This window comes from Ipomoea nil, unplaced genomic scaffold (assembly GCF_001879475.1).
Source record: "Ipomoea nil cultivar Tokyo-kokei standard unplaced genomic scaffold, Asagao_1.1 scaffold2845, whole genome shotgun sequence".
Lineage (NCBI taxonomy): Eukaryota > Viridiplantae > Streptophyta > Magnoliopsida > Solanales > Convolvulaceae > Ipomoea > Ipomoea nil.
The window spans coordinates 3,730,139-3,749,386 of NW_017619273.1; the positions used below are offsets into that span (position 1 = coordinate 3,730,139).

At 35.1% G+C, this 19,248-nt stretch overlaps 2 protein-coding genes across 2 annotated transcripts; both read left to right on the forward strand.

The window, feature by feature from the left end:
- Positions 1-4,909: 4,909 nt before the first annotated feature.
- Positions 4,910-5,957, forward strand: LOC109160005 (putative germin-like protein 2-1). The gene is made up of 2 exons (XM_019308121.1): positions 4,910-5,062; positions 5,182-5,957. Exons 1-2 carry the CDS (start codon positions 4,939-4,941, stop codon positions 5,742-5,744), a joined length of 687 nt encoding a protein of 228 aa, XP_019163666.1. The 5' UTR covers positions 4,910-4,938; the 3' UTR covers positions 5,745-5,957.
- A 6,670-nt stretch (positions 5,958-12,627) lies between these two features.
- Positions 12,628-13,675, forward strand: LOC109160006 (putative germin-like protein 2-1). The gene is made up of 2 exons (XM_019308122.1): positions 12,628-12,780; positions 12,900-13,675. The coding sequence occupies exons 1-2, from the start codon at positions 12,657-12,659 to the stop codon at positions 13,460-13,462; spliced, it is 687 nt and encodes a 228-aa protein (XP_019163667.1). The 5' UTR covers positions 12,628-12,656; the 3' UTR covers positions 13,463-13,675.
- The last annotated feature ends 5,573 nt before the right edge of the window (positions 13,676-19,248 follow it).

Sequence of the window (19,248 nt, forward strand, 5' to 3'; positions counted from 1 at the left end):
TCCAACTATCAGCTTAGGCTTTTAGTTGGGATGGAGCACACGCTTCAATTTGGCGTGTGAGCATATAGCCATTACTGTGCAATCCAACTATAAGCTTAGGCTTTTAGTTGAGATGGAGCACACGCTTTAATTTGGCGTGTGAGCATATAGTCATTACTGTGCAATCCAACTATAAGCTTAAGTTTTTAGTTGAGATGGAACACATGCTTCAATTTGGTATCAGAGCCAGACCCAAGGTCATGGGTTCGAATCTCAGCGCCACTCGTAAGCGACTATGGTTTACCGGTCCACGTGTTGCTTGGAACCCACCGCACACGTAAGCTTATCATGGGTTCGAATCTCAGCGCCACTCGTAAGCGACTACGGTTTACCGGTCCACGTGTTGCTTGGAACCCACCGCGCACGTGAGCTTAAGCTTTTAGTTGAGATGGAGCACATGGGCTCCGGCTTAGTGATCAAGGAAGCTAGCTTGTTAGTGCATACCCTTTCACAAGTTGTAAAAGAAGAGTAGAGTAGGCTTCGTTAATAGCCGAACTACTATAAAAACCTCACTCTCACTCTCTCTTTACTTTCGTTTATCGATCTATCTGGCATTGCATTCATACCAATCAAACGCTAAGTTTTTCCATTACAAAATCGTGCAAGTAACATTTTAAAATCAATTCACATTTTTCCGCTGTGCATAAAATTTTGGAGTAGAATCTATTCACTCCCCCCCCCCCCCCCCCTATAGACTCTCATTCGACCCTACCGGGACCTACAACGTCATGCCAACAAAAAATTATTTTGCCAGCCACATTAGCTCAACCTGACGGCGGAGGCCATGTCATCAAAAACCGGATGTAACCTGAAAAAATGGTGAATGCAAGATTTTAGGCAATTTATGTATAAAATTTGCTCTTATTTTAGACCAATGAGTACGCTAATTTAGCACTTGTGAGTAATAGATGAGCTTATTTGACCCTTTTGCTGGATTATTTTAATTTTCACTCCTGCTCAAACGAAATTTCTATATTGATAAGCAGATGTCAATCTCAACTACAGAACATGAGTTCAACTCCGGTAAATTTTCACCTAGCTACTTTCATAATGTCTTTTCTTTTTAAGAAAAAGTTAATTGAGGACATTCATTATTACCTTTGTCCAACATATTATGTATTAGTGACCTAACCATACACATTCTTTTGAGGTCTCATACAAAGCAATGATTTTAGAGTGATTCGATGAGGTAGCTACTAGTGTCTGTTTAACATATTTCTATGAGATAGCAGTACCTCCATAAAGGAACACATATCCGGTCTAGGATCTAGCATTATGTGGACCGGACATATAACCAGCATATTAATATCCCACTAATGTGGTGTCTTGGTGTCTTTGAAATAGAAGCCCAAGATCCTTTGTTCCTTGTAGATATCTGAGGATATGTTTTATGTCAATCCAATGTCTTATGGTTGGAGCAACACTAAACCGAGCTAACATATTTACTGAAAATGCAATGTCATGTCTAGTGCAATTAGAAAGATAGAGAAGTGCTCCAATAGCACTTTAGGTAAGGGACTTCTAGTCATAGAATATCCTTCGTTATCCTCTTTTGGCCTGTATGGGTCCTTATCAACTTCAAGTGATCGAACCACCCACGGAGTATTAAGTAGATGAGACTTATCCATATAGAATCTCTCCAATAATTTGTTTGTGTATTTGGATTGATGTATGAAAATCTTTTCAGGGAGGTGCTCGATCTGCATGCCGAGACAGAACTTGGTTTTTCCCAAGTCTTTCATTTTAAATTCCTCCTTCAAACACAAACATGCCTTTTTGACATCCTTACATGTTTATATCCTTAAATTAGTGTGATATACATGTAAAAATTACCACCGAACACGTAGGACCATTTCGCTTTATCTACAATGTACAAACCTAATAAGAGCCAATGAAGTTAGGTCCCTAACCACAACTAAAAAATGTTGGAGTAATTGTTTGTTGAAATGAATGGTTCATATTATTTTGATTTTAGTATTTTTTTAAAAAATATTTTTTTCCTATTATACCATCTATTATATCATCTACTTTTCCTAAATACCCTTATATTTCGTCAGGGTAAACTTTAGTAATGGAATTATGTTAATTATTTATTATTCTTAACTTACTCATTGAATTTCATAAGTAAGGTCTTAGGTTCGAACCTCATCCAATCAAAACTGACATAATTGTTAAACATATACTATGAATATGTTAGAGTGTATTAAAAAAAATAATATAAAATTTAATATGAACTTTGGTCAATTAATTAGAATCACGCATTGGGCATTGATTAAACAATACACCTAATTTATATTATACCTAATTTACAGTATATATTCAACACATATGAAAAACTATGGCTATTATCATTTCTAAGTGGAGGAGGATTTGGTTCTGTTTTTCAAGGTTAATTGTGCCAAGGCACTAAAATTGCAGTGAAGCACACCAGGGGACTAGATCAAATCAAGAATTCATTTCTGGTGGAAGTGCAAAAAAGAGGAAGCATGAATCACGCCAATTTCAAGGGTTTTATGTTGCAAAAAATATGCTTATTAGGATACTATCTAGTAATATACGTGAGGGTGCTTCCCTCTAAAATTGCTGTTACACCAGTTAATCCAACATTTCTGCCACATGTTATAGTTATGCATTTTTGAAGTATTTACTTTTATGAAAAAATTGATAATCTATCTTGCATTGATATATGTCAGGATAACGAATGATACTTTGATAAATTCTTAAACAATAATTTATAAATACGCATTGGGCATCAGACTATTCACGGGCATCAAACTATTCTACATTTTATTTCATTTTCCCAATGAGTTTATTTCTACAAAAGTCCATTGACTTTGGTAACATTTCCAAATTTAGTCCCAGACTCCCAGACAATCATTTTAACCATTTAGCACTCCAACCGCGGGACATAGGGGCCGATCACCATCAGCCGCCGCAATTGCCGCCGACGCAGTAAGAAGCCAGCTATTGGCAGCGGGGGGAGGAGGGAATGACGAAGAAGGAGAAACATAAAAACTGTTGGTTTGATTTTTTTTTTTTTTGGTGTTTTCTGTCTTTTATATATATATATATAAAATGGGGTGGGGGTAGGGGTGAGGGGGGCAACTGCCCCCATTGTCCCTCTCTGGATTTGCCCTTGTATGATACAATTTTTATATAAGCATAATTTCTAGCATATGCATTTTTTTTTTTTTTACTGGCAATGGAAACTTGCAGTCACTATCCAAGGGTCTGTAGTCAGCTAAACAACGTCTTTTGACATTAGTCGGTAAAGGACCACAAGAAGGTAAACTAATCTAAGTCACCCACAGCTGATGACCGTTTTAAACCAAAAAGACTAGACCGCTCCTGCTGAGAGTCGAACTTAATTATAATAGTCTAACCTATGCTTATTCAATTTTTAAACAATAGAACAAGTGAAGCTAAAAATCATTCTCAATCTAAAATATTTAAATTCTAATCATTATTAAACATAAAATTTACAATTAAATCTCTAAAATTTAACATTATCATACTAAAATTAGATCACATCAATAATTTACAACACCAATATATCATCACACAAAAGAAAATTTTGATATAAATAAATTATGAAAATTTATAACATTTACCTAATTTTGATTCAAATTACCCCAGCGTATTATCATATTTTAGACACTTTTGATCATTTCGATAACCTTTTCAGTGAAACCTTATGTTAGACAAAAGTATTTTCGTTTCTTCACATTTTTTTTCCCAATGAGTTTATTTCAACGAAAGTCCATTGACTTTGGTAGCATTTCAAAATTTAGTCTCAGACAATCGTTTTTACCTTTTAGCACTCCAGACTATCATATTTTGAACGTTTTTGGTCTTTCTGATTACTTTTTTTTTTTTTTTTTTCGGTGAAACCCTATTTTAGGAAATGATATTTTCCGATGACAAAGAAGAAGTTTTTTTTTTTTTTTTTTTTTTGCTTTACAACTATAGTAGATGATTTACAGAATCATGAAAAAAAAAATACCGGTCAGACTAAAGTCAACCGAATGGTGACATCCTAAGCTTTTCAACTGCATTGCAAAATGATTCCCCGGCACCCAGAGGTTCTCACGTACTTGGTATCGCCATTGGCTAAGGACGATTTGGGACCGGGTTGAAGGAGATAAAGACAAGAATCGGGTAAAGGAGATGATGCAATCCACGACTGAAGAGACGAAATTCGAGAGACAAACTAGCACAGAAAACTGGGAAATTTTAATTTGAAAAAAAAAAAAAAGAAAAGGTCTAAAATAGGGTTTCATCTAAAAAAAATTATCGAAAGAACCAAAAATGTCCAATAATATGATAGTCTGGATTGTTAAATATAATGGCTAAAACAATTGTCTAGGACAAATTTGGAATTCACTCGGCCAGTGTACGTCCTTATCCATCTTGACAAAATCTTGGAAATGAATATGAACTGGTTCCCTTCGGAAATAGATTAATTATACTCTGTATTAGTTAAGGTTGGTGTTTTCCTTGATCCATTAAAATGATTCTTATTTTATTTCGTGGACCAAATTAAAGCCTAATTATTACCTGTTCTTTTGGCTATATTAATTACTAATACTAAACTTGGAATAATAGATGAGATAACGAAGATTAAATCAAACTATATATTTGACTTGGCTAACTTGTAGTTGTTGAAATGAAACTTTGATAATTATAAAATAAAAATAAAAAATCATATAGTACTTGAGGAATTGAAGCAGTCCTAGCTAGTCTTCATATATTATTGTGCACGCAACAATGTGTCATACTGCTTCAAACCCCAATAAATTAAACATTGCATATCTATAAATACCCACCACCCCTCCCTCTTTCTCTAATCCATTCTAACATCGTCTCTTAGCTTAACTGCATTTATATTCTCAGTTTAAAATGGCTCTTAGATTACTTATCATTGCCGCTGCGGTTTTGGCATTGGCATCTTCATTTGCAGAAGCATCAGATCCTAGTTCTTTGCAGGATTTTTGTGTTGCTGTTAAAGACTCCAAGGCTGCTGGTATGTACCCTATCATATCAATCAAAAATCTTGTCTACATTATATTATTTAACTTAATTTTCAGTCAACAATTAATGTTTGTGACTTTTGTTTCAATTCTCTTGCGACTATATATGCAGTGTTTGTTAACGGAAAGATTTGCAAGAACCCAATGGAAGTTGATGCTGATGATTTCCTCTTCCAAGGTCTTAACAAGCCTGGAAACACATCAAATCCACTTGGATCAGCCGTCTCAGCTGTGAATGTCAATAATCTAGCAGGACTTAACACACTCGGCATTTCATTAGCTCGTATTGATTTTGAGCCCTACGGCCTCAACCCTCCCCACACGCACCCTCGTGCAACTGAAGTCCTTACAGTCTTGGAAGGCACCCTCTACGTTGGGTTCGTCCTTTCTAATCCGGCGCCAGGAATGAAGAACAAGCTCTTTACCAAGACATTATATCCCGGAGATGTTTTCGTATTCCCAGAAGGTCTCATTCATTTCCAATTCAACATTGGACATTCAAAAGCCATAGCTTTTGCTGGCCTAAGCAGTCAAAATCCAGGAGTCATTACTATTGCCAACGCTGTTTTCGGATCAGATCCACCAATCAGTCCAAATGTTTTGACTAAAGCATTCCAAGTGGACAAGAATGTGATTAACTACCTCCAATCACAATTCTGGTACAACAACAACTAATGATCCAAACTTAGGATGGATTTTCCTTAGCTTCATAATTGGATTCGTAATACATATTCATATTAATACTTTTTGTAGTATTAATTTTATAAACCGCCTATTTCTGGCGTTCTTATGTTAGAATCATTGATACTTAAACACATATATTGTATCTTTTTATATTTACTTGGAATGGATTTTAATGGAATAAACTGATTGAGTTATTGATTAGAATACATGTATGGATTGTTTGGCTGAATATTGTCAAATTGGCTCATCTACTACTCACAAATGCTTAATTAACTTTTTGGTCTAAAATAAGAATTAATTTGATGCATAAACTTCCTATTATTCTTTTATTTACCATTTTTTCCAGGTTTTATCAGATTGCCAATTCATATTAAACTCATATGGAAATTTAATTAAAAAAAAGTTGTTGACATGAATTTTTTTTTTTTTTTTTTGAATACTATTGACTTGGTTACAATGTAGTATCTGTTCATAACTATTTTTTCAAACCCACAACCTCCCATATAAAGGAGGACAAATTTTTGTGTGGACCATAGTCCACACAGTGTTATGTGGACCATAACAAAAGGTACATTTTTAATATACTAAATGTATATTATTTTTGTACTGTATGCACATTATACAATATAATGTATAGTACACTCAGTACAAAAATAATGCACATCCCCTGAATACAATGTACATTATTTTTGTACTGAATGTACTTTATTTTTGTACTGAATGTACATTATTTTACTGTGTACAAAATATGGTCCATGGTCCACACAATAACAATTGTTTAGCAACTCGGTGCCATTGGACCACAAGGTCCATGACTTGTTGACATGAAATTTATTAAGGCTATAAATTAAAATAAAGAAAACTCGACCTATTAGTATGTTCTTCATCTTTAACTTCTCTCTTAAACTTTGTCTTCTTAAAATCATCTTGGACTTCTTTCTTCAGCTTCGTCTTCTCAAACCCATCTTCGACTTTTCGGTCGTTTGAAGGAATTCCACTGGAAGGTGGAATTATATTCACCGAAAATCCACCTTTTCGGTAGATTGAAGTAAATCCACCGTACCGAAAGGTGGAATTATATTATAATTTCACCTTCCGGTGGAATTGGAGCCACTGAAAAGTGGAAAAATCACGATTCGGTGTATGAAGCAAAATATTATTTTGCTGGACGCCGGTTAGGAACAAGTGTGTTTAGATTTTGATGATACCAAACTTACTAGGAATATAGACCCCTCTTTTTGCTCTCTTCATTTTGTATCTTTCGTGTTAGACAAAAGTAGTCACAACTCACCATGTGATTTGTGCTTAGTAGCACATTTACACGAATCAGAGTTGTATTTAGAGAATTAGGTCTACTTGAAGAGAAGAAGATCAAGAGAAGGCCCAGAGAATAACTAAGACCGAAAGATGGAAGGGTCTAACTCTCGTGTGAACAACAAATGATCAAGAAATCATTTGACTTGAAGAGAAAACGAAAGATAAGGACAATCTTTCGTTAACTATTTCCAAGACTTAAAGTCTAACACAGACTTGAATAGACAACTTCTACATGAAAACACAAAAGAATGTTTGTCTATGTCTTACAACTGGGCAATCATCCTAGACAAAAGGAGTCCAAGGAATGAATTTTTTCAAATACCAAGGAGCATTAAATGATTTTTACCTTTGTCAGTGGGAAAGGACAAAAAGACAAGCAACTTTTTGTGCCAACAGCTACACAGTACAGCCGCATTAAATGCTCCAAGCCCAGTGATCTTTACACGCTGGTTAATAGGTTTGAAATTCTCATCTCCCTCCAACGGATGGATTTCCCTCACCTATAAATACCCCTCTTCACCACTGAAGAAGGTGCTGGTTTTTCACTCAATCTTTATCTACAAAAGCTTTGTTAACAAGTACCATCCAAAAGCTTTCAAAACCAGTGTGTTGTTGTGAAGTTTTTCAAAGAGAGCATATAGCCATTAATGTGTATCCAACTATCAGCTTAGGCTTTTAGTTGGGATGGAGCACACGCTTCAATTTGGCGTGTGAGCATATAGCCATTACTGTGCAATCCAACTATAAGCTTAGGCTTTTAGTTGAGATGGAGCACACGCTTTAATTTGGCGTGTGAGCATATAGTCATTACTGTGCAATCCAACTATAAGCTTAAGTTTTTAGTTGAGATGGAACACATGCTTCAATTTGGTATCAGAGCCAGACCCAAGGTCATGGGTTCGAATCTCAGCGCCACTCGTAAGCGACTATGGTTTACCGGTCCACGTGTTGCTTGGAACCCACCGCACACGTAAGCTTATCATGGGTTCGAATCTCAGCGCCACTCGTAAGCGACTACGGTTTACCGGTCCACGTGTTGCTTGGAACCCACCGCGCACGTGAGCTTAAGCTTTTAGTTGAGATGGAGCACATGGGCTCCGGCTTAGTGATCAAGGAAGCTAGCTTGTTAGTGCATACCCTTTCACAAGTTGTAAAAGAAGAGTAGAGTAGGCTTCGTTAATAGCCGAACTACTATAAAAACCTCACTCTCACTCTCTCTTTACTTTCGTTTATCGATCTATCTGGCATTGCATTCATACCAATCAAACGCTAAGTTTTTCCATTACAAAATCGTGCAAGTAACATTTTAAAATCAATTCACATTTTTCCGCTGTGCATAAAATTTTGGAGTAGAATCTATTCACTCCCCCCCCCCCCCTATAGACTCTCATTCGACCCTACCGGGACCTACAACGTCATGCCAACAAAAAATTATTTTGCCAGCCACATTAGCTCAACCTGACGGCGGAGGCCATGTCATCAAAACCGGATGTAACCTGAAAAAATGGTGAATGCAAGATTTTAGGCAATTTATGTATAAAATTTGCTCTTATTTTAGACCAATGAGTACGCTAATTTAGCACTTGTGAGTAATAGATGAGCTTATTTGACCCTTTTGCTGGATTATTTTAATTTTCACTCCTGCTCAACGAAATTTCTATATTGATAAGCAGATGTCAATCTCAACTACAGAACATGAGTTCAACTCCGGTAAATTTTCACCTAGCTACTTTCATAATGTCTTTTCTTTTTAAGAAAAAGTTAATTGAGGACATTCATTATTACCTTTGTCCAACATATTATGTATTAGTGACCTAACCATACACATTCTTTTGAGGTCTCATACAAAGCAATGATTTTAGAGTGATTCGATGAGGTAGCTACTAGTGTCTGTTTAACATATTTCTATGAGATAGCAGTACCTCCATAAAGGAACACATATCCGGTCTAGGATCTAGCATTATGTGGACCGGACATATAACCAGCATATTAATATCCCACTAATGTGGTGTCTTGGTGTCTTTGAAATAGAAGCCCAAGATCCTTTGTTCCTTGTAGATATCTGAGGATATGTTTTATGTCAATCCAATGTCTTATGGTTGGAGCAACACTAAACCGAGCTAACATATTTACTGAAAATGCAATGTCATGTCTAGTGCAATTAGAAAGATAGAGAAGTGCTCCAATAGCACTTTAGGTAAGGGACTTCTAGTCATAGAATATCCTTCGTTATCCTCTTTTGGCCTGTATGGGTCCTTATCAACTTCAAGTGATCGAACCACCCACGGAGTATTAAGTAGATGAGACTTATCCATATAGAATCTCTCCAATAATTTGTTTGTGTATTTGGATTGATGTATGAAAATCTTTTCAGGGAGGTGCTCGATCTGCATGCCGAGACAGAACTTGGTTTTTCCCAAGTCTTTCATTTTAAATTCCTCCTTCAAACACAAACATGCCTTTTTGACATCCTTACATGTTTATATCCTTAAATTAGTGTGATATACATGTAAAAATTACCACCGAACACGTAGGACCATTTCGCTTTATCTACAATGTACAAACCTAATAAGAGCCAATGAAGTTAGGTCCCTAACCACAACTAAAAAATGTTGGAGTAATTGTTTGTTGAAATGAATGGTTCATATTATTTTGATTTTAGTATTTTTTTAAAAAATATTTTTTTCCTATTATACCATCTATTATATCATCTACTTTTCCTAAATACCCTTATATTTCGTCAGGGTAAACTTTAGTAATGGAATTATGTTAATTATTTATTATTCTTAACTTACTCATTGAATTTCATAAGTAAGGTCTTAGGTTCGAACCTCATCCAATCAAAACTGACATAATTGTTAAACATATACTATGAATATGTTAGAGTGTATTAAAAAAAATAATATAAAATTTAATATGAACTTTGGTCAATTAATTAGAATCACGCATTGGGCATTGATTAAACAATACACCTAATTTATATTATACCTAATTTACAGTATATATTCAACACATATGAAAAACTATGGCTATTATCATTTCTAAGTGGAGGAGGATTTGGTTCTGTTTTTCAAGGTTAATTGTGCCAAGGCACTAAAATTGCAGTGAAGCACACCAGGGGACTAGATCAAATCAAGAATTCATTTCTGGTGGAAGTGCAAAAAAGAGGAAGCATGAATCACGCCAATTTCAAGGGTTTTATGTTGCAAAAAATATGCTTATTAGGATACTATCTAGTAATATACGTGAGGGTGCTTCCCTCTAAAATTGCTGTTACACCAGTTAATCCAACATTTCTGCCACATGTTATAGTTATGCATTTTTGAAGTATTTACTTTTATGAAAAAATTGATAATCTATCTTGCATTGATATATGTCAGGATAACGAATGATACTTTGATAAATTCTTAAACAATAATTTATAAATACGCATTGGGCATCAGACTATTCACGGGCATCAAACTATTCTACATTTTATTTCATTTTCCCAATGAGTTTATTTCTACAAAAGTCCATTGACTTTGGTAACATTTCCAAATTTAGTCCCAGACTCCCAGACAATCATTTTAACCATTTAGCACTCCAACCGCGGGACATAGGGGCCGATCACCATCAGCCGCCGCAATTGCCGCCGACGCAGTAAGAAGCCAGCTATTGGCAGCGGGGGGAGGAGGGAATGACGAAGAAGGAGAAACATAAAAACTGTTGGTTTGATTTTTTTTTTTTTTGGTGTTTTCTGTCTTTTATATATATATATATATAAAATGGGGTGGGGGTAGGGATGAGGGGGGCAACTGCCCCCATTGTCCCTCTCTGGATTTGCCCTTGTATGATACAATTTTTATATAAGCATAATTTCTAGCATATGCATTTTTTTTTTTTTACTGGCAATGGAAACTTGCAGTCACTATCCAAGGGTCTGTAGTCAGCTAAACAACGTCTTTTGACATTAGTCGGTAAAGGACCACAAGAAGGTAAACTAATCTAAGTCACCCACAGCTGATGACCGTTTTAAACCAAAAAGACTAGACCGCTCCTGCTGAGAGTCGAACTTAATTATAATAGTCTAACCTATGCTTATTCAATTTTTAAACAATAGAACAAGTGAAGCTAAAAATCATTCTCAATCTAAAATATTTAAATTCTAATCATTATTAAACATAAAATTTACAATTAAATCTCTAAAATTTAACATTATCATACTAAAATTAGATCACATCAATAATTTACAACACCAATATATCATCACACAAAAGAAAATTTTGATATAAATAAATTATGAAAATTTATAACATTTACCTAATTTTGATTCAAATTACCCCAGCGTATTATCATATTTTAGACACTTTTGATCATTTCGATAACCTTTTCAGTGAAACCTTATGTTAGACAAAAGTATTTTCGTTTCTTCACATTTTTTTTCCCAATGAGTTTATTTCAACGAAAGTCCATTGACTTTGGTAGCATTTCAAAATTTAGTCTCAGACAATCGTTTTTACCTTTTAGCACTCCAGACTATCATATTTTGAACGTTTTTGGTCTTTCTGATTACTTTTTTTTTTTTTTTCGGTGAAACCCTATTTTAGGAAATGATATTTTCCGATGACAAAGAAGAAGTTTTTTTTTTTTTTTTTTTTTTGCTTTACAACTATAGTAGATGATTTACAGAATCATGAAAAAAAAAATACCGGTCAGACTAAAGTCAACCGAATGGTGACATCCTAAGCTTTTCAACTGCATTGCAAAATGATTCCCCGGCACCCAGAGGTTCTCACGTACTTGGTATCGCCATTGGCTAAGGACGATTTGGGACCGGGTTGAAGGAGATAAAGACAAGAATCGGGTAAAGGAGATGATGCAATCCACGACTGAAGAGACGAAATTCGAGAGACAAACTAGCACAGAAAACTGGGAAATTTTAATTTGAAAAAAAAAAAAAAAGAAAAGGTCTAAAATAGGGTTTCATCTAAAAAAAAATTATCGAAAGAACCAAAAATGTCCAATAATATGATAGTCTGGATTGTTAAATATAATGGCTAAAACAATTGTCTAGGACAAATTTGGAATTCACTCGGCCAGTGTACGTCCTTATCCATCTTGACAAAATCTTGGAAATGAATATGAACTGGTTCCCTTCGGAAATAGATTAATTATACTCTGTATTAGTTAAGGTTGGTGTTTTCCTTGATCCATTAAAATGATTCTTATTTTATTTCGTGGACCAAATTAAAGCCTAATTATTACCTGTTCTTTTGGCTATATTAATTACTAATACTAAACTTGGAATAATAGATGAGATAACGAAGATTAAATCAAACTATATATTTGACTTGGCTAACTTGTAGTTGTTGAAATGAAACTTTGATAATTATAAAATAAAAATAAAAAATCATATAGTACTTGAGGAATTGAAGCAGTCCTAGCTAGTCTTCATATATTATTGTGCACGCAACAATGTGTCATACTGCTTCAAACCCCAATAAATTAAACATTGCATATCTATAAATACCCACCACCCCTCCCTCTTTCTCTAATCCATTCTAACATCGTCTCTTAGCTTAACTGCATTTATATTCTCAGTTTAAAATGGCTCTTAGATTACTTATCATTGCCGCTGCGGTTTTGGCATTGGCATCTTCATTTGCAGAAGCATCAGATCCTAGTTCTTTGCAGGATTTTTGTGTTGCTGTTAAAGACTCCAAGGCTGCTGGTATGTACCCTATCATATCAATCAAAAATCTTGTCTACATTATATTATTTAACTTAATTTTCAGTCAACAATTAATGTTTGTGACTTTTGTTTCAATTCTCTTGCGACTATATATGCAGTGTTTGTTAACGGAAAGATTTGCAAGAACCCAATGGAAGTTGATGCTGATGATTTCCTCTTCCAAGGTCTTAACAAGCCTGGAAACACATCAAATCCACTTGGATCAGCCGTCTCAGCTGTGAATGTCAATAATCTAGCAGGACTTAACACACTCGGCATTTCATTAGCTCGTATTGATTTTGAGCCCTACGGCCTCAACCCTCCCCACACGCACCCTCGTGCAACTGAAGTCCTTACAGTCTTGGAAGGCACCCTCTACGTTGGGTTCGTCCTTTCTAATCCGGCGCCAGGAATGAAGAACAAGCTCTTTACCAAGACATTATATCCCGGAGATGTTTTCGTATTCCCAGAAGGTCTCATTCATTTCCAATTCAACATTGGACATTCAAAAGCCATAGCTTTTGCTGGCCTAAGCAGTCAAAATCCAGGAGTCATTACTATTGCCAACGCTGTTTTCGGATCAGATCCACCAATCAGTCCAAATGTTTTGACTAAAGCATTCCAAGTGGACAAGAATGTGATTAACTACCTCCAATCACAATTCTGGTACAACAACAACTAATGATCCAAACTTAGGATGGATTTTCCTTAGCTTCATAATTGGATTCGTAATACATATTCATATTAATACTTTTTGTAGTATTAATTTTATAAACCGCCTATTTCTGGCGTTCTTATGTTAGAATCATTGATACTTAAACACATATATTGTATCTTTTTATATTTACTTGGAATGGATTTTAATGGAATAAACTGATTGAGTTATTGATTAGAATACATGTATGGATTGTTTGGCTGAATATTGTCAAATTGGCTCATCTACTACTCACAAATGCTTAATTAACTTTTTGGTCTAAAATAAGAATTAATTTGATGCATAAACTTCCTATTATTCTTTTATTTACCATTTTTTCCAGGTTTTATCAGATTGCCAATTCATATTAAACTCATATGGAAATTTAATTAAAAAAAAGTTGTTGACATGAATTTTTTTTTTTTTTTTTTGAATACTATTGACTTGGTTACAATGTAGTATCTGTTCATAACTATTTTTTCAAACCCACAACCTCCCATATAAAGGAGGACAAATTTTTGTGTGGACCATAGTCCACACAGTGTTATGTGGACCATAACAAAAGGTACATTTTTAATATACTAAATGTATATTATTTTTGTACTGTATGCACATTATACAATATAATGTATAGTACACTCAGTACAAAAATAATGCACATCCCCTGAATACAATGTACATTATTTTTGTACTGAATGTACTTTATTTTTGTACTGAATGTACATTATTTTACTGTGTACAAAATATGGTCCATGGTCCACACAATAACAATTGTTTAGCAACTCGGTGCCATTGGACCACAAGGTCCATGACTTGTTGACATGAAATTTATTAAGGCTATAAATTAAAATAAAGAAAACTCGACCTATTAGTATGTTCTTCATCTTTAACTTCTCTCTTAAACTTTGTCTTCTTAAAATCATCTTGGACTTCTTTCTTCAGCTTCGTCTTCTCAAACCCATCTTCGACTTTTCGGTCGTTTGAAGGAATTCCACTGGAAGGTGGAATTATATTCACCGAAAATCCACCTTTTCGGTAGATTGAAGTAAATCCACCGTACCGAAAGGTGGAATTATATTATAATTTCACCTTCCGGTGGAATTGGAGCCACTGAAAAGTGGAAAAATCACGATTCGGTGTATGAAGCAAAATATTATTTTGCTGGACGCCGGTTAGGAACAAGTGTGTTTAGATTTTGATGATACCAAACTTACTAGGAATATAGACCCCTCTTTTTGCTCTCTTCATTTTGTATCTTTCGTGTTAGACAAAAGTAGTCACAACTCACCATGTGATTTGTGCTTAGTAGCACATTTACACGAATCAGAGTTGTATTTAGAGAATTAGGTCTACTTGAAGAGAAGAAGATCAAGAGAAGGCCCAGAGAATAACTAAGACCGAAAGATGGAAGGGTCTAACTCTCGTGTGAACAACAAATGATCAAGAAATCATTTGACTTGAAGAGAAAACGAAAGATAAGGACAATCTTTCGTTAACTATTTCCAAGACTTAAAGTCTAACACAGACTTGAATAGACAACTTCTACATGAAAACACAAAAGAATGTTTGTCTATGTCTTACAACTGGGCAATCATCCTAGACAAAAGGAGTCCAAGGAATGAATTTTTTCAAATACCAAGGAGCATTAAATGATTTTTACCTTTGTCAGTGGGAAAGGACAAAAAGACAAGCAACTTTTTGTGCCAACAGCTACACAGTACAGCCGCATTAAATGCTCCAAGCCCAGTGATCTTTACACGCTGGTTAATAGGTTTGAAATTCTCATCTCCCTCCAACGGATGGATTTCCCTCACCTATAAATACCCCTCTTCACCACTGAAGAAGGTGCTGGTTTTTCACTCAATCTTTATCTACAAAAGCTTTGTTAACAAGTACCATCCAAAAGCTTTCAAAACCAGTGTGTTGTTGTGAAGTTTTTCAAAGAGAGCATATAGCCATTAATGTGTATCCAACTATCAGCTTAGGCTTTTAGTTGGGATGGAGCACACGCTTCAATTTGGCGTGTGAGCATATAGCCATTACTGTGCAATCCAACTATAAGCTTAGGCTTTTAGTTGAGATGGAGCACACGCTTTAATTTGGCGTGTGAGCATATAGTCATTACTGTGCAATCCAACTATAAGCTTAAGTTTTTAGTTGAGATGGAACACATGCTTCAATTTGGTATCAGAGCCAGACCCAAGGTCATGGGTTCGAATCTCAGCGCCACTCGTAAGCGACTATGGTTTACCGGTCCACGTGTTGCTTGGAACCCACCGCACACGTAAGCTTATCATGGGTTCGAATCTCAGCGCCACTCGTAAGCGACTACGGTTTACCGGTCCACGTGTTGCTTGGAACCCACCGCGCACGTGAGCTTAAGCTTTTAGTTGAGATGGAGCACATGGGCTCCGGCTTAGTGATCAAGGAAGCTAGCTTGTTAGTGCATACCCTTTCACAAGTTGTAAAAGAAGAGTAGAGTAGGCTTCGTTAATAGCCGAACTACTATAAAAACCTCACTCTCACTCTCTCTTTACTTTCGTTTATCGATCTATCTGGCATTGCATTCATACCAATCAAACGCTAAGTTTTTCCATTACAAAATCGTGCAAGTAACATTTTAAAATCAATTCACATTTTTCCGCTGTGCATAAAATTTTGGAGTAGAATCTATTCACTCCCCCCCCCCCCCCCCCCCTATAGACTCTCATTCGACCCTACCGGGACCTACAACGTCATGCCAACAAAAAATTATTTTGCCAGCCACATTAGCTCAACCTGACGGCGGAGGCCATGTCATCAAAACCGGATGTAACCTGAAAAAATGGTGAATGCAAGATTTTAGGCAATTTATGTATAAAATTTGCTCTTATTTTAGACCAATGAGTACGCTAATTTAGCACTTGTGAGTAATAGATGAGCTTATTTGACCCTTTTGCTGGATTATTTTAATTTTCACTCCTGCTCAACGAAATTTCTATATTGATAAGCAGATGTCAATCTCAACTACAGAACATGAGTTCAACTCCGGTAAATTTTCACCTAGCTACTTTCATAATGTCTTTTCTTTTTAAGAAAAAGTTAATTGAGGACATTCATTATTACCTTTGTCCAACATATTATGTATTAGTGACCTAACCATACACATTCTTTTGAGGTCTCATACAAAGCAATGATTTTAGAGTGATTCGATGAGGTAGCTACTAGTGTCTGTTTAACATATTTCTATGAGATAGCAGTACCTCCATAAAGGAACACATATCCGGTCTAGGATCTAGCATTATGTGGACCGGACATATAACCAGCATATTAATATCCCACTAATGTGGTGTCTTGGTGTCTTTGAAATAGAAGCCCAAGATCCTTTGTTCCTTGTAGATATCTGAGGATATGTTTTATGTCAATCCAATGTCTTATGGTTGGAGCAACACTAAACCGAGCTAACATATTTACTGAAAATGCAATGTCATGTCTAGTGCAATTAGAAAGATAGAGAAGTGCTCCAATAGCACTTTAGGTAAGGGACTTCTAGTCATAGAATATCCTTCGTTATCCTCTTTTGGCCTGTATGGGTCCTTATCAACTTCAAGTGCTCGAACCACCCACGGAGTATTAAGTAGATGAGACTTATCCATATAGAATCTCTCCAATAATTTGTTTGTGTATTTGGATTGATGTATGAAAATCTTTTCAGGGAGGTGCTCGATCTGCATGCCGAGACAGAACTTGGTTTTTCCCAAGTCTTTCATTTTAAATTCCTCCTTCAAACACAAACATGCCTTTTTGACATCCTTACATGTTTATATCCTTAAATTAGTGTGATATACATGTAAAAATTACCACCGAACACGTAGGACCATTTCGCTTTATCTACAATGTACAAACCTAATAAGAGCCAATGAAGTTAGGTCCCTAACCACAACTAAAAAATGTTGGAGTAATTGTTTGTTGAAATGAATGGTTCATATTATTTTGATTTTAGTATTTTTTTAAAAAATATTTTTTTCCTATTATACCATCTATTATATCATCTACTTTTCCTAAATACCCTTATATTTCGTCAGGGTAAACTTTAGTAATGGAATTATGTTAATTATTTATTATTCTTAACTTACTCATTGAATTTCATAAGTAAGGTCTTAGGTTCGAACCTCATCCAATCAAAACTGACATAATTGTTAAACATATACTATGAATATGTTAGAGTGTATTAAAAAAAATAATATAAAATTTAATATGAACTTTGGTCAATTAATTAGAATCACGCATTGGGCATTGATTAAACAATACACCTAATTTATATTATACCTAATTTACAGTATATATTCAACACATATGAAAAACTATGGCTATTATCATTTCTAAGTGGAGGAGGATTTGGTTCTGTTTTTCAAGGTTAATTGTGCCAAGGCACTAAAATTGCAGTGAAGCACACCAGGGGACTAGATCAAATCAAGAATTCATTTCTGGTGGAAGTGCAAAAAAGAGGAAGCATGAATCACGCCAATTTCAAGGGTTTTATGTTGCAAAAAATATGCTTATTAGGATACTATCTAGTAATATACGTGAGGGTGCTTCCCTCTAAAATTGCTGTTACACCAGTTAATCCAACATTTCTGCCACATGTTATAGTTATGCATTTTTGAAGTATTTACTTTTATGAAAAAATTGATAATCTATCTTGCATTGATATATGTCAGGATAACGAATGATACTTTGATAAATTCTTAAACAATAATTTATAAATACGCATTGGGCATCAGACTATTCACGGGCATCAAACTATTCTACATTTTATTTCATTTTCCCAATGAGTTTATTTCTACAAAAGTCCATTGACTTTGGTAACATTTCCAAATTTAGTCCCAGACTCCCAGACAATCATTTTAACCATTTAGCACTCCAACCGCGGGACATAGGGGCCGATCACCATCAGCCGCCGACGAAGTAAGAAGCCAGCTATTGGCAGCGGGGGGAGGAGGGAATGACGAAGAAGGAGAAACATAAAAACTGTTGGTTTGATTTTTTTTTTTTTTTTGGTGTTTTCTGTCTTTTATATATATATATATAAAATGGGGTGGGGGTAGGGGTGAGGGGGGCAACTGCCCCCATTGTCCCTCTCTGGATTTGCCCTTGTATGATACAATTTTTATATAAGCATAATTTCTAGCATATGCATTTTTTTTTTTTTTACTGGCAATGGAAACTTGCAGTCACTATCCAAGGGTCTGTAGTCAGCTAAACAACGTCTTTTGACATTAGTCGGTAAAGGACCACAAGAAGGTAAACTAATCTAAGTCACCCACAGCTGATGACCGTTTTAAACCAAAAAGACTAGACCGCTCCTGCTGAGAGTCGAACTTAATTATAATAGTCTAACCTATGCTTATTCAATTTTTAAACAATAGAACAAGTGAAGCTAAAAATCATTCTCAATCTAAAATATTTAAATTCTAATCATTATTAAACATAAAATTTACAATTAAATCTCTAAAATTTAACATTATCATACTAAAATTAGATCACATCAATAATTTACAACACCAATATATCATCACACAAAAGAAAATTTTGATATAAATAAATTATGAAAATTTATAACATTTACCTAATTTTGATTCAAATTACCCCAGCGTATTATCATATTTTAGACACTTTTGATCATTTCGATAACCTTTTCAGTGAAACCTTATGTTAGACAAAAGTATTTTCGTTTCTTCACATTTTTTTTCCCAATGAGTTTATTTCAACGAAAGTCCATTGACTTTGGTAGC

What these genes read in the sequence shown, in the direction of transcription:
- LOC109160006 (XM_019308122.1), top strand. Translation starts at nt 12,657, where the DNA reads ATGGCTCTTAGATTACTTATCATTGCCGCTGCGGTTTTGGCATTGGCA. An exon ending in TAAAGACTCCAAGGCTGCTG is followed by an intron (nt 12,781 to 12,899) that starts GTATGTACCCTA and finishes CTATATATGCAG; the next exon opens with TGTTTGTTAACGGAAAGATT.
- LOC109160005 (XM_019308121.1), top strand. Translation starts at nt 4,939, where the DNA reads ATGGCTCTTAGATTACTTATCATTGCCGCTGCGGTTTTGGCATTGGCA. An exon ending in TAAAGACTCCAAGGCTGCTG is followed by an intron (nt 5,063 to 5,181) that starts GTATGTACCCTA and finishes CTATATATGCAG; the next exon opens with TGTTTGTTAACGGAAAGATT.